Source organism: Hyla sarda, chromosome 10, assembly GCF_029499605.1.
Source record: "Hyla sarda isolate aHylSar1 chromosome 10, aHylSar1.hap1, whole genome shotgun sequence".
NCBI classification, from domain to species: Eukaryota; Metazoa; Chordata; class Amphibia; order Anura; family Hylidae; genus Hyla; species Hyla sarda.
In genome coordinates this window covers 35,862,122-35,877,955 of record NC_079198.1, presented here as the reverse complement: position 1 = coordinate 35,877,955, position 15,834 = coordinate 35,862,122, and the positions used below count along the sequence as shown (strand labels likewise).

Here is a 15,834-nt window from a genome sequence, read left to right as displayed (position 1 = left end):
AATGAAGCGATTCATGCGATCAAATCGCAGCGATATTCGCATTCTTTGCAAAGCGAATTTTTCCTGAGTAAAAGACTTTAACAGAATAACAATACCGACTAGTGGAACTACACATTCATATTACCATGCACTATAAGTGAAGATAGCACAATTTGCTGTCCTTTTAACGCAGACTCTCCATAATAAGCTGAAGCTGCTGCCATTCTCCAACAATCGTGTCATAGGATGTGTTGGGGGTAATGTTGTTTTTGGATCTCCGCAGTCATTCTTGAAAATATGCAAATCATTCCTTTTTGCCCTTAATGTTTGTAAGGCAAACAAAACCTCAGTATCATTGCTGCAGACATAGCTGGAGATGCAGAGCCATAAATCTCCTTTACAGACAATGGGACAGTTTGAAAAAGTTCTATCATTAAACAAGGGGAATGGAAGAAAGATGGGTGCTGACATAGGATACTGACCTCAGGTGCGGGGACTTTGCTCTTGTTTACACAGTTGCTTTAGTGGGAAGACATTGCTATAGAGACTGTACATGCTTGTATAATATATGTTATAGTAAATATCTTGTTTTGAATTAATACTGAAGGCTTAGACAGTCAGGAAGATTGTTAATATACAATATTAAAGTGGAATGAAACATAGTTTTGCTCTTTTCACACTACATTTAGTGACCCATTTTTCCATATGTACTTGAATATCTCTCTGTGCACACTTTATGAATATGTAGGTGCCTATTCAATAAATGGAAGCCAAATGCTTATTCTTTTGACAACCGTTCAGCCTCCATGTTATTAAAGGGGTACTCCACTGGAAAACATTTTTTTTTTATCAACAGGTTCCAGAAAGTTAAACAGATTTGTAAATTACTTCTATTTAAAAATCTTTATCCTTCCAGCTGCTGTATACTACAGAGGATGTCGTTTTCTTTTTGAATTTCCTTTCCGTCTGACCACAGTGCTCTCTGCTGACACCTCTGTCCATTTTAGGAACTGTCCAGAGTACAAGCAAATCCCCATGTATAACCTCTTTTGCTCTGGACAGTTCCTAAAATGGACAGAGGTGTCAGCAGAGAGCACTGTGGTCAGACGGAAAGGAAAATTCAAAAAGAAAAGAACTTCCTGTAGAGCATACAACAGCTGATACGTACTGAAAGGATTAAGGGGGACATTTATCAAAACATTTAGTAGATTTTTCTTGCTTAAAATTGTCGCAAAAAAGTCGCAAGTGCGACTATTTTCTTTTTTCTGCAACTTTTTGCTTGTTCAGTGTCCTAAGCAAAAAATTAAAATCTTGCTTACCAAAGCAAAAAGTGATTTATGACTTGCAGTGGTCAGAGATTTATCAAGTGCGAAAGTCACAAAAAAATCGCATAGCATGAAAAAACTTACTAAATTTACTCCAGCTCAGACATGGAGCAGAAAAAGCCACTACCAAAGTAAAAAAAAAAAAAAAATTGGCTTATGTGAAAGAAATGTATCAACAGGCTGAAAGCAGTTGATAAATACGTCGCACATAAGCAAAAAAAATTGTAAGGAAAAAATTACTTAAAAAAGGAATACATAAGCAAACATAGATAAATGTCCCCCTAAGATTTTTAAATAGAAGTAATTTACAAATCTGTTTAACTTTCAGTCACCAGTTGATTTAAAACAAATGTTTTCCAGTGGAGTACTCCTTTAAGTTAGCCTTTTCTTGCTTTATGGAACCCACAATCACTTCATATTCTAACATAATGGGATTGTCTTAAATATTTGTATTAACAGTCCTCATTAAAATAAAAATTGGGACTTTGGCTAATGTAAAGTCTGTGTAACTCCTTCTTGTAGCTGGTACTTTTGCTGCTTCTGCTTCTATGTCAGTTCATTCTGCATTCCACACTGCTTTCAATGGCAGATTTTAAATATTGAATAAAAAGGAAATATTATTATAATATAATTATTAGTTGTCCATTCATTAATATAGTCTTACTGACCATAAGTAAATTAATGTGTATACAATTTTTATATTAATTGTATTATATAGAAGGATTGGGTATAAATGAATAGAATCATGTTATATGCAAATAGATACTTTATATGTATTTGAAAAAGGGTTTTTCTATGATGTCATGAAGTATCTTTGTGAGAGCAGTATTATTAGTAAAAGACATAGGAGATATATTGCTAATAGTTATGTACTGGAAATGCAAGTCACTTGTAGTATATGAGAATGTTCATAAGATGTAAGTTTAGTCTATGGGATTGTGAGATACCAGGAAACATATGAAGACTTGACAACTCACTGCAGCTCTGGCCCTCTTAGTAAAACAGTCGGGAACTAAGATAGATGAAGAGTTAGGCTTAATGCATAATGTCACTTCTGGTCCCTAGCAGCCATTATATTTAAGCTGTATTGTTTATCTTTGGAAAAGGGGAAGATCCTCAAAATAACATAGTAACATAGTTCATAAGGTTGAAAAAAGACCAGAGTCCATCAAGTTCAACCTAAAACCCTAATGAGCTCCTACTGAGTCGATCCGGAGGAAGGCAAAAAGCCCTCATACTAGAGGTAAAAATTCCTTCCCGACTCCAATTATGGCAGTCAGAATTAATCCCTGGATCAACATTCTGTCCCTATAAATCTAGTATACATAACCTGTAATGTAATTTATTATCCAAAAATGCATCCAGACCCCTTTTGAACTCTTTTACCGAGTTCCCCTATGACCAACTCCTCTGGCAGAGAATCCCACAGTCTCACTGCTCTTACAGTAAAGAACCCCCATCTGTGCTGGTGTAGAAACCTTCTTTCCTCAAGATGTAGAGGATGCCCCCTTGTTATAGATACAGTCCTGGGTATAAATAGATCATGGGAGAGATCTCTGTACTGTCCCCTGATATATTTATACATAGTTATTAGGTCGCCCCTAAGCCTTCTTTTTTCTAAACAGAATAACCACAATTCTGATATTATTTCTTGGTACTGTAGTCCTCCCATTACCCGTATTACTCTGGTTGCCCGTCTTTGAACCCTCTCCAGCTCCACTATATCTTTCTTGTACACTGGTTCCCAGTACTGTACACAGTATTCTATGTGTGGTCTGACTAGTGATTTGTACAGTGGTAGAATTATTTCCTCGTCGCAGGCATCTATGCCCCTATTGATGCACCTCATGATTTTATTTGCATTGGCAGCAGCGGCCCGACACTGGTCACTACAGCTAAATTTACTGTTAACTAAGACTCCTAAGTCCTTTTCCATATCAGTCGTCCCAAGTGTGCTCCCATTTAATACATAATCCCAGCCTGGATTTTTCTTCCCATGTGCATTACCTTACATTTATCAGTGTTGAACCTCATATGCCACTTCTCAGCCCAAACCTCCAACCTATCCAGATCCATTTGTAACAGTGTACTCTCCTCTATTGTGTTTACCGCTTTACAGAGTTTAGCATCATCTGCAAAGATTGCTACTTTACTATTCAACCCCTCTACAAGTTCATTAATGAATATATTAAATAAAACAGGACCCAAGACTTACCCCGGTGGTACCCCACTAGTAACAGTCACCCAATCAGAATAAGTACCATTAATAACCACGCTCTGTTTCCTATCACTGAGCCAGTTACTTACCCACTTACACACATTCTCCCCCAGCCCAATACTTCTCATTTTATGCACCAATCTTTTATGTGGCACCATATCAAATGCTTAGGAAAAATCCAGATATACGACATCAAGCGATTCCCCCTGATCAGGTTAGTTTGACAGGACCGATCCCTCATAAACCCATGCTGATATGGGGTCAAACATGTTTTTATTTTTATCAAGATACTCCAAAATAGCATCTCTTAGAAAACCCTCAAACAATTTACATACAAAAGAGGTTAAACTAACAGGTCTATAATTCCTGGCATCACCTTTTGACCCCTTTTTAACCTGTTAATGACCATGGACATCTATGCTTGTCCATGTGCCATTAATGGGGTACAACGCGGTCTCCCAACTCAAGCCCGCGTCATACCGGCCGGCCCTCAGCTGATTCCTTTAGCTGGGGGGCGGCGTTAATAGCCCACATGCGCCGATCGCCACGGCCGTCTATTAACCCTTTAGATCGCCGCTGTCAAAGCTGACAGTGGCATCTAAAGGTGCCTTAATCCCATCCATAGTGGTCCAGTGGGGTGGATCCCCCCCCCCCCCCGCGCCACGATCCACTGCTGAGGTAGCCTGAGGGCTTACCTCTGTTCCTGTGTCGGCTCTGGCGCTCAGTATGATAAAGCCTGGCAGGACCAGGAGGTTCTATGAAACCACATTGATCTGTGTGAGGGATCAAATGAATCCTCCTAAAAAAAAACCCTAAGGGGACTAAAAGATGAAAAAAAAAGTTGAAAAAAAGTTTAGCAACACACTCACATTAACTCCTGCCTTATTCAAAGTTTAAATCACCCCCTTTTCCCAAATTCCATATATAAAATATAAAAACATAAGAAAAATAAACATATGTGGTATCGCCAAGTGCATAATTGTCCAAACTATAAAAAAAAAAATATATCATTAATTAAACCGCACGGTCAATGGCGTACGCAGAAAAAAAAATTCCAAAGTCCAAAATAGCGTATTTTTGGTCACAAAGCGATCAAAAAGTCAGATCAAAACAAATATGGTACTAATTAAAACTTCAGATCACAGTGCAAAAAATTAGCCCTCATACCTCCCTGTACGCAGAAAAATAAAAAAGTTATAGGGGCCAGAAGAGGACAATTTTAAATGTATAAATTTTCGTGCATGTAGTTATGATTTTTTCCAAAAGTACGACAAAATCAAACCTATATAGGTAGGATATCATTTTAATCGTATGGACCTACAGAATAAAGGTAAAGTGTAATGTTTACCGAAAAATTTACTGTGTAGAAACGGAAGCCCCCAAAATTTACAAAATTGTGTTTTTTCTTCAATTATATCGCACAAAGGAGGAAAAAACGAAAGTGCAAAAACAGAAAAATGCTTGGTCCTTAAGGGGTTAAATATTGGCACCACATTTGCTATGCGCCAGTCCTGGGCAACAGTCCCTGTCACTATATGCATTGGACTTTTTAATTATTTTTATTGTGCAGAGACTTTTTTCAATATAACTATGGAAAGATTGGAGTTCAAGGAAAGACCCATTGGGAGACTGATAAACTATCTTGGATTGGGGGGGAGTAGTAAACGCATATCCCATTAAAAAAAAAAAGACTTTTACCATACACCGTGATTGCCTATATTCTGCCATATGGTCTTTATATGTATAGCCACCTTTAACATTTTCCAATTCTAACAAAATGTTGATCTACATCTTAGTATAAGTTAAGGCTGCCAACATTTCACAAAATAAGGACAACACTTTTAAAGGGGTATTCCATGAATTTTTTTTATTTGACTATTCTACAGTGGCTGTAAAGTTAGTATAGTTTATAATATAGTGTCTGTACCTGTGTTTGACGGTGGTCTCGCAATTCTTCTGTGATTTTTGCCCCAATATTTATTTTTAACACATACAAAATTACTCAGGTCTTGGGTTTTTCCAGGTTGCAGTGCATCGAGACATGACCTCACTAGTAAGGTGTGCAAAGGGAGCCTGTACGGCTTCAATTGGTCGAGCGACCGCTGGGTGGGAGAGAGATCATTTTGCAACAGCTGTAAGCACCCTGGTTAGAAAACACTGGTCTTTTGAATGGAATGCTACTCATTTGTGTTTCAGTTGGTGGCGTGGCTGATGTGTGGGAGAAAAGTGACTTCACACTTACAAACATAGAACTATGAGATGTGTAGTTTAAGAGACCGAACTCCAACAGGAAATATGCAGTTCACAAAAAAAGACAAGGTAAAAAGAACAAAAATGTGTAATATTTAGGGATCGAATATTCAGGGATCGAATAGAAGCGGCCCATCACCACGCCTATGAAGCTGTATTAACCTGTTGAGGTTGTGCAACAGAAAAAGCACAACACTACAGTAAGCTTACAGTGGAGCCGGTATATGCAGTTTGCAGCTCAGTAACCCCTATCCCCGAGGGTACGGAATGTGGAACCAGGATGAACAGGAAAAAATTAGGAATACGTAGATCTCTACTGCTTACAAGGAAAGGATTTGGAACGCCACAAGTGCATAGGATGGTTTATTAGATTAAAAGATACTGGACAACGCCTTCCTCAGGTCCACAATGAATTAAGTCTGCAGCGTCCTGAAGTGTTTCCGTGCGTTGGTGGCAAAACCTCCTTTGGCTATGCCACCAACGCCCGACCTGTGCACTTTTGGCCTTCTGAGTCCTTTCCTTGAAAGCAGTAGCGCTTTACATATTCCAAATTTTTCCTGTTTATTACATTTCACAAAAAGATAACCACAGCGTTATGGTAATCTCACAACATAGCCATTTATCCCTAAGACAAGCGCCCCAGTTTCTCCAGTTTCGGGAAACCTCTGGGTTTCCGGGACTGGGGACGTGACGTCACGCCATGCCCAATCCATTCATGTCTATGGGAGGGGGCGCGGGACCCCCACGATCAGACATCATATCTCCTATCCTTTGTATAGGGGATAAACTGTTTTTGCCCGGAATACTCCTTTAATGATCCCGTATGGTGAACGGCATAAACCTAAAAAAAATTAAAATGTCAGAAATTGCTGCGTTTTTGTTACATCACATCCCAGAAAAATGTAATAAAAAGTGATCAAAAAGTCAAATTTTTTTAATTGGTACAATAATAGTAAGGCATGTTAACATGGGTATCATTTTAGTATATAAAACATGTCATTTTTACCGTAAAGTGCACTGCGTAAAAACGAAACCCTCCAAAATTTGCTAAACTGTGGTTTTCATTTTAATTTCCCAACAAAATAAATTATCTTTGGTTGCGCCGTACATTTTATGGTAAAATAAAAGGTGTCATTACAAAGTAAAATTGGTCACACAAAAAACAAGCCTTCATATGGGTCTGTGGATGGAAAAATAAAAAAAGTTATGGATTTTAGAAGGTGAGGAGGAAAAAACTAAAACGCAAAAATAAAGTCCTTAAGGCCCAAATGGACTTCATCCTTAAGGGGTTAATTTACTTTTAGCCCTAATGCTGTAAATGTATGAAATATTATAGTATAGGAAAATGAAGGTTCAGTACCTCATAGCATAAATCTCACAAGCAGATCCTCTTTTTTGAATAATTAGTGTGTAATATTGTAATGTCTAATATTTGTCCTTATTTGTACCTTGAAAATTGTAATTTGTTGGCCCTACATAAATAAATATTAATTATTCCTTTATTTTTTTCTAACTTTATAAAAGGTACATTTTGTTTAGATCATAGATTGAATTCTGATCAGTGACATGAGTTTTTAAATGTAGTTCTTTAACAAGGTATTCCGGTGGAAAACTTTTTTTTTTTTTTTTTAAATCAACTGGTGCCAGAAAGTTAAACAGATTTGTAAATTACTTCTATTTAAAAATCTTTATTTTTCCAGTACATTTTAGCTGCTAAATACTACAGTGGAAATTATTTTCTTTTTGGAACACAGTGCTCTCTGCTGACATCATGACCACAGTGCTCTCTGCTGACATCTCTGTCCATTTTAGGAACTGTCCAGAGCAGCATATGTTTTCTATGGGGATTTTCTCCTACTCTGGACAGTTCTTAAAATGGACTGAGGTGTCAGCAGAGAGCACTGTGGTCATGATGTCAGCAGAGAGCTCTGTGTTCCAAAAAGAAAAGAATTTCCTCTGTAGTATTCAGCAGCTAATAAGTACCGGAAGGATTAAGATTTTTTTTTTATAGAAGTCATTTACAAATCTGTTTAACTTTCTGGCACAAGTTGATTAAAAAAAAAAAAAAAAAAAGGTTTCCGCTGGAGTACCCCTTTAAAGCTTGATTTGTCATTCTTAGGCTGCTTTCACACTCCAAAATCCTCTGTTTTTAAAGGGGTACTCCGGTGGCAAACTTTTTTTTTTTTTAATTAACTGGTGCCAGAAAGTTAAACAGATTTGTAAATGACTTCTATTAAAAAAAATCTTAATCCTTCCAGAACATTTTAGCTGCTAAATACTACAGAGGAAATTATTTTCTTTTTGGAACACAGTGCTCTCTGCTGACATCATGACCACAGTGCTCTCTGCTGACATCTCTGTCCATTTTAGGAACTGTCCAGAGCAGCATATGTTTTCTATGGGGATTTTCTCCTACTCTGGACACTGTCCTGACCACAGTGCTCTCTGCTGACCTCTGCTGTCCATTTTAGAAACTGTCCAGAGAAGAAGAAAATCCCCATAGCAAATATATGCTTCTCTGGACAGTTCCTAAAATGGACATCAGAGGTCAGCAGAGAGCACTGTGGTCAGGACATCACAGGAAATGCATTTCTTTTTGATTTCTCTTTAGTATATAGCTCCTAAAAGTACTGGAAGGATAACAATTTTTTAATAGAAGTTTATTTACAAATCTGTTTATCTTACTGGCACCAGTTGATTTAAAAAAAAAAAGTTTTCCACGGGAGTACCCCTTTAAACATCCGTAGGAAGATTCGTGTGAAAATCAGCTGAAAACGGCAGTAACAAAATCCTATGCGTCCGTTAGAAAATCCCATTATAGTCTATGGGATTTTCTAATATCCGTATTAATCCGTTATAGTCCGTTATTGATAATGGACGTTAGTTTGTTCCGGAAGATAGTTACGGAAGAAATAGTTAATGAACTATTTCTCCCGTTACTATCTTCTGTAACAAACTAATATCCGTTATCAATAACGGACTATAACGGATTAATACGGAAACGTGAGTCATCAGAGAGCAGTTAGACAGAAAACAACAACTCAACTTCAGAAGCTAATAACTATTGGAAGGATTAAGATTTTTTAATAGAAGCAATTTACAAATCTGTTTAACTTTCCGGAGCCAGTTGATATATAAAAAAAAGTTTTGGCCTGGAATACCCCTTTAATTCCCGCCCCAGCTGTGCCAATGGTGACTAGTTACCGATGATCAGCACTTGCTGCCGATGTATCCATACACAGGAGAAAGTGTCCACTGAGTCGCAGTGGGCACTTCCTGTGTTGTGATGGGCACCAGGAAGTGCTGATCAGTGGGGCCTGAGCACAATTGCAATGACATTGGTTGGTGTTCAATTTTCTGGAGGATGTGTCCTGTGTGTCTCATAATAACATAAAAGATTTTGATGCAATTAAAGGTGAATGTCCACATGTAGAACAATGAGGTAAAACAATAATCATAAAACAGAAGTGGTATTTGGCATTTTTCTACTACCTCAAATAGGCAGGATATGTGACGAATCTAAATCTTCAAGCAATAATATGTAAATACTAGTAATAAGAAGTGATGTTCAGTCAGATTATCAGCTCCCAAACCAGTATGTACTGTGCTTTCTGCATATTCCTTATGTTGTCCATGTTTTGTATTTTAGGTAGTGAGAGAGAATCCCTAGATTTCAGCAGACAGGTGAGTCATTTCTTGGTGTATTTGTCACAAGCTTATTTTATGGACAGGTGTTCAAACTGGTAAAGTCAAGTATTACACATAATAATGATAGTTAGAAGTTGTCACTATATATAGAATGCAGCATGTCAGTAATATAGCTCCAGATACTAATGGCACTTCAGTGTTTAAGAGAGAATATTTTACTACACTGAATGAGCTAGTAGATATTATAAACAGCAGCACTGGTAGGGATCAGTAAACGTGGGGATAACTTAAAGGAGAAATGTAGCGGAAGACTTTTAACATCCCTGTGCCCGGGCTGCAAAAACCAAAAAAAATAAAAACATTAACTCACCTTCCTATGTTCCCCCGTTGAGCCGGTATTGGTGTCCCGTTCCTCCACCGCTACTTGGGTCCCTGCTTCTTAGGCTTGGAATGTCACCTTATGGTCAGCGTTTCGCCGGACGCAGCAATGTCCCCCCTCACTGAGCGCACTGTAAGCAGCTTGGACCCTCTCCCTGCTGCCTGGGCTCCTTGCATGACAGTGCACTCAGCCTATCTCTGGCCGAGGCGGGACATTGCTGCGTCCAGCGATATGCTGACTGTAGTGTGATGTTCTGAGCCTAAAAAGCAGGGAGCTGAGCAGCGCCGGAGGACCGGGACGCCAACATCAGCGCAACGGGGGAACGTAGAAAGGTGAGTTAAAGTTTTTTTTGTTTTTTTTTGCAGCCCGGGCACAGTTGATGTTAAAGTTTTCCGCCGCATTTCTCCTTTAATGTAAGAACCATGGAGACTTATTGTTTTATCAAGCCCTCAGATGCAAATGTTAAGCCATGTTCACGTTTGAAATTTCTGTGCGGAATTCCGCATCAGAATTCTGCCAGAGATTCCAGAGCAGCAGAGACCTATTGTATTCAGACGGATTCTGCTGCACTGTACACACAGCGGAGTTTACGTGCCAGATGTTTCCGCCATGAAAATTCCATTTTTCGTTTCGGCAGAAAGAATGAACCTGTGCATTCTTTCTGCGGACTCCGCACGAAATTCCTAGCCATCTTACCGCTGACGTCTTAGCGCTAGCGTGTTATGCCGATGCCCGCAGTCTCTGGAATGTCCGCGTAGAGATTTTCTACAGGTCAGATCTGGAGCAGATTTGCAACGTTTTGCTAGGAGTTTTTTTTTTTGCCGATGTGTGACTTTCTCATATTATAAATATGTGACCATTGCAAAGTAAAAACTTAAATTTTCTGAGTTAAAGGGGTTTAGCGCTACCCTGGCTTTCGAAGCTCCGAACGCAGCGTCCGGACATTTATTACTCCGAACGCTGTGTGCGGGCTTCCGTCTTCGCGGCCGCGGGGCGTGACGTCACGCCTGCCCCCTCAGGACGTCACGCCCGACCCCCTCGTGACGTCACGCCCGCCCCCTCTACCAAAGTCTATGGGAAGGGGGCGTGACAGCGGTAGCACCCCCTTCCCATAGACTTTCGTTGAGGGGGCGGGCATGACGTCACGAGGGGGCCGGGCGTATATGTCACGCCCGGCGGCCATGAACACGGAAGCCCGCACACAGCGTTCGGAGTAATGAACTTCCGGACGCTGCGTGCGGACCTCTGAAAGCCATGGCAGCGCACAACCCCTTTAAGGCTGTTTGTAACTTTTTGCTTACCCACGTCCCCCATAGACAATAACAATCTATGAGCCAAACAAATAACAAAAGAAAACAAAAAGATGGCTTGTTCAAGAAGGAAACATATAATGCTCCAGATGCTACACATGATAAGGAGGAAATATAGACTAAGGATATCTTCATAAACTTAATTTATGAGCGGAATCCAGCAGAAAAATTCAGCTGAGAAATTCTGTTGCAGCCCAGTCCCAATGCTTTCAATGGGATTCTGCTGCACTGTGTACATGGCTGAAACATCTCCTGCGGAAATCCCTATTCCATCCTCCGCCGAATGAATTCATATGGCAATTGTTTCAGCTGAATTTACTCGAGAAAACATTGGCTCTTCTGGAGACGGCGTGTTCTGAGCAGTCTAAGCTATCTGTGGAAAGTCTGCCCGGAAAACATGCAAATTTTCCATAGTGTGAACATGACCTCAAGCTTACAGAACATGAGGATAAAAAGGAGAAAGACGGATGAAAGTACATAACTATCAGCCAGGGGTGTTAAAGGGGTACTCCACTGGCCAGCGTTCAGAACATTTAGTTCCGAACGCTGTGTTTATGCTGTGGGGGTCGGCCACACCCCTTGTGACATCAGGCCACACCCCTCAATACAAGTCTATGGGAGGGGGCATGGCTGTCGCCATGCCCCCTCCCATAGACTTGCATTGAGGAGGGTGGCCTGACGTCACAGGAGGCCTGGCTGACTCCCGCAGCGCGCTCACAGTGTTCATGACTAAATGTTCTGGACGCTGGCCAGTGGAGTACCCCCTTTAAGCTCATATAGTGTAAGTGAAAAGGAAGACAGGCTACAGTACATCTTATCTCAGTACATTCTACCTGCACTCAAGATGTCAATCAAACCCACTGACTGTACACCAATCCCTTGTATATAGTACAAGCACCATGTATACAGCATTGCATAGAGCATAGAAGAGCAGCATAAGAACACTGTCCTCCTCAGCTGCCACCTCCTGGGGCCGATGTATATCTTTAACCATTGCATAATGTTTTGTGCTTACCGAACAATATGGTTATTGGTTACAAAATATGTCACCCTGTCTTCCTAAGCTCCTGAATGGCTCATGTAGACTCATAACTATGCAGCTTTGTCATTCAGGAGTCTAGGAGAGGTCAGACGCACCTTTGGGTGAACAGTAATGGCCGCTGCTTCCTGTTGTCACCTTTAAAACATAGCAAAGGAATAAACAAAGTAGCAGACGGGATTTTACTTAGGATTCTAGGTGGGAATGCAATACAAAACATACAACTAGACAGCTGATAATTATTATTTTGGCTGACCTATTTATGTCCAGTCGATTTTTAATTTCCTTATGCACTTTGTTCTTCCTTAGCCTAGTGCTGTATATTATCTTCACTAGTGAACACACCCTATTTACATGTTTTTGGGTTGAAATTTGCATAGCAGATCCCAGTCTTTCACTATAGTTTTACATTTTAGCTGCCAGCATTCACAAGCTTGAACTTGTTGAGTGCCATGTGAGTTCTGGGACTGACACATGGTTACAAGGCTGAACACGGGGCTCAGCAGCATCCAACTATGCTTGTTATCACATTAAAACTATGGAGAATAAATGGACACAATTGGGATGAAAAGAAATCAGTTTCCAGTCTACTTAAAGGGGTACTACCGTGGAAAACTTTTTTTTTTAAATCAAAAGTTAAACAGAATTGCAAATTACTTCTATTTAAAACATTTAATCCTTCCAGTCCTTTTTAGGGGCTGTATACTACAGAGGAAATGCTTATCTTTTTAGATTTCTCTGATGTCATGACCACAGTGCTCTCTGCTGACCTCTGCGGTCTATTTTAGGTACTGTCTGGAGCAGCATATGTTTTGCTATGAGGATTTTCTCCTGTTCTGGACAGTTCTTAAAATAGACGGCAGAGGTCAGTAGAGAGCACTGTGGTCATGACATCAGAGAAATCTAAAAAGAAAAGCATTTCCTCTGTAGTATATAGCCCCTAAAAAGTACTGGAAGGATTAAGATTTTTAAATAGGAGTCATTTACAAATCTGTTTAACTTCCTGGCACCAGTTGATTAAAAAAAAAAGTTTTCCATGGTAGTACCCCTTTAAGGATATGTTCACACATTCAGATTTTTTTATTGCATTTAGTGAATTCAAAATCAGGAACAGATCATAAATGGAAAGACTGAGACTTATTTTTTTTTTAAATCCATTCCTGGTTCTCTATTTAATAATTTAAATTAAAACCTGAATGTGTAAACACATCCTTAACCCCTTAAGGACCAGGCCATTTTACACCTTAAGGACCGGAGCGTTTTTTGCAATTCTGACCACTGTTACGCCGAGCGCTCCGGGTCCCCGCTCCTCCCCGGAGCGCTCGCAAGGCAGCGCCCCGGTCAGATCCACTGACCGGGTGCGCTGCGATACCGCCTCCAGCCGGGATGCGATTCGCGATGCGGGTGGCGCCCGCTCGCGATGCGCACCCCGGCTTCCGTACCTGACTCGCTCTCCCTCGGTCCTGTCCCGGCGCGCGCGGCCCCGCTCCCTAGGGCGCGCGCGCCGGGTCTCTGCGATTTAAAGGGCCACTGCGCCACTGATTGGCGCAGTGGTTCCAATTAGTGTCTTCACCTGTGCACTCCCTATGTATTCCTCACTTCCCCTGCACTCCCTCGCCGGATCTTGTTGCCCTTGTGCCTAGTGAAAGCGTTCCCTTGTGTGTTCCTAGCCTGTGTTCCAGTCCTCCTGCCGTTGCCCCTGACTACGATCCTTGCTGCCTGCCCCGACCTTCTGCTACGTCCGACCTTGCTTTTGTCTACTCCCTTGTACTGCGCCTATCTTCAGCAGTCAGAGAGGTTGAGCCGTTGCTAGTGGATACGACCTGGTTACTACCGCCGCAGCAAGACCATCCCGCTTTGCGGCGGGCTCTGGTGAACACCAGTAGTAACTTAGAACCGGTCCACTAGCACGGTCCACGCCAATCCCTCTCTGGCACAGAGGATCCACCTCCTGCCAGCCGGCATCGTGACAGTAGATCCGGCCATGGATCCCGCTGAAGTACCTCTGCCAGTTGTCGCCGACCTCACCACGGTGGTCGCCCAGCAGTCACAACAGATAGCGCAACAAGGCCAACAGCTGTCTCAACTGACCGTGATGCTACAGCAGCTACTACCACAGCTTCAGCAATCATCTCCTCCGCCAGCTCCTGCACCTCCTCCGCAGCGAGTGGCCGCTTCAGGCCTACGACTATCCTTGCCGGATAAATTTGATGGGGCTTTCTTTCACAATGTTCCCTGCACTTGGAGATGATGTCGGACCAGTTTCCTACTGAAAGGTCTAAGGTGGCTTTCGTAGTCAGCCTTCTGTCTGGAAAAGCTCTGTCATGGGCCACACCGCTCTGGGACCGCAATGACCCCGTCACTGCTTCTGTACACTCCTTCTTCTCGGAAATTCGTAGTGTCTTTGAGGAACCTGCCCGAGCCTCTTCTGCTGAGACTGCCCTGCAGAACCTGGTCCAGGGTAATTCTTCCGTTGGCGAGTACGCCATACAATTCCGTACTCTTGCTTCTGAACTATCCTGGAATAATGAGGCCCTCTGCGCGACCTTTAAAAAAGGCCTATCCAGCAACATTAAAGATGTTCTGGCCGCACGAGAAATTCCTGCTAATCTACATGAACTCATTCATCTTGCCACTCGCATTGACATGCGTTTTTCCGAAAGGCGTCAGGAGCTCCGCCAGGATATGGACTTTGTTCGCACGAGGCGTTTTTTCTCCCCGGCTCCTCTCTCCTCTGGTCCTCTGCAATCCGTTCCGGTGCCTCCCGCCGTGGAGGCTATGCAAGTTGACCGGTCTCGCCTGACACCTCAAGAGAGGACACGACGCCGCATGGAGAATCTCTGCCTGTACTGTGCCGGTACCGAACACTTCCTGAAGGATTGTCCTATCCGTCCTCCCCGCCTGGAAAGACGCACGCTGACTCCGCACAAAGGTGAGACAGTCCTTGATGTCAACTCTGCTTCTCCACGTCTTACTGTGCCTGTGCGGATATCTGCATCTACCTTCTCCTTCTCTACTATGGCCTTCTTGGATTCCGGATCTGCAGGAAACTTTATTTTGGCCTCTCTCATCAACAGGTTCAACATCCCGGTAACCAGTCTCGCCAGACCCCTCTACATCAATTGTGTTAACAATGAAAGATTGGACTGTACCATACGTTACCGCACGGAGCCCCTCCTAATGTGCATCGGACCTCATCATGAAAAAATTGAGTTTTTGGTCCTCCCCAATTGCACTTCTGAAATTCTCCTTGGACTACCGTGGCTTCAACGCCATTCCCCAACCCTGGATTGTTCCACAGGGGAGATCAAGAGCTGGGGTACCTCTTGTTTCAAGGACTGCCTTAAACCGGTTCCCAGTACTCCCTGCCGTGACCCTGTGGTTCCCCCTGTAACCGGTCTCCCTAAGGCCTATATGGACTATGCTGACGTTTTTTGCAAGAAACAAGCTGAGACTCTACCTCCTCACAGGCCTTATGACTGTCCTATTGACCTCCTCCCGGGCACTACTCCACCCCGGGGCAGAATTTATCCTCTGTCCGCCCCGGAGACTCTTGCTATGTCTGAGTACATCCAGGAAAATTTAAAAAAGGGGTTTATCCGCAAATCCTCCTCTCCTGCCGGAGCTGGATTTTTCTTTGTGTCCAAAAAAGATGGCTCCCTACGTCCTTGCATTGACTACCGCGG

General features: G+C 42.0%; 1 protein-coding gene across 2 annotated transcripts in view; it reads left to right on the top strand.

Moving 5' to 3' along the window:
- The window catches only part of POU2F3 (POU class 2 homeobox 3), a 169,745-nt gene that overhangs the window by 86,692 nt on the left and 67,219 nt on the right, over nt 1-15,834 (top strand). For both annotated transcript variants that reach the window (XM_056541907.1, XM_056541905.1), the window contains one exon: nt 9,422-9,456. In XM_056541907.1, coding sequence (XP_056397882.1) covers nt 9,422-9,456 — 35 coding nt within the window. The remainder of the gene's footprint in view (nt 1-9,421; nt 9,457-15,834) is intronic.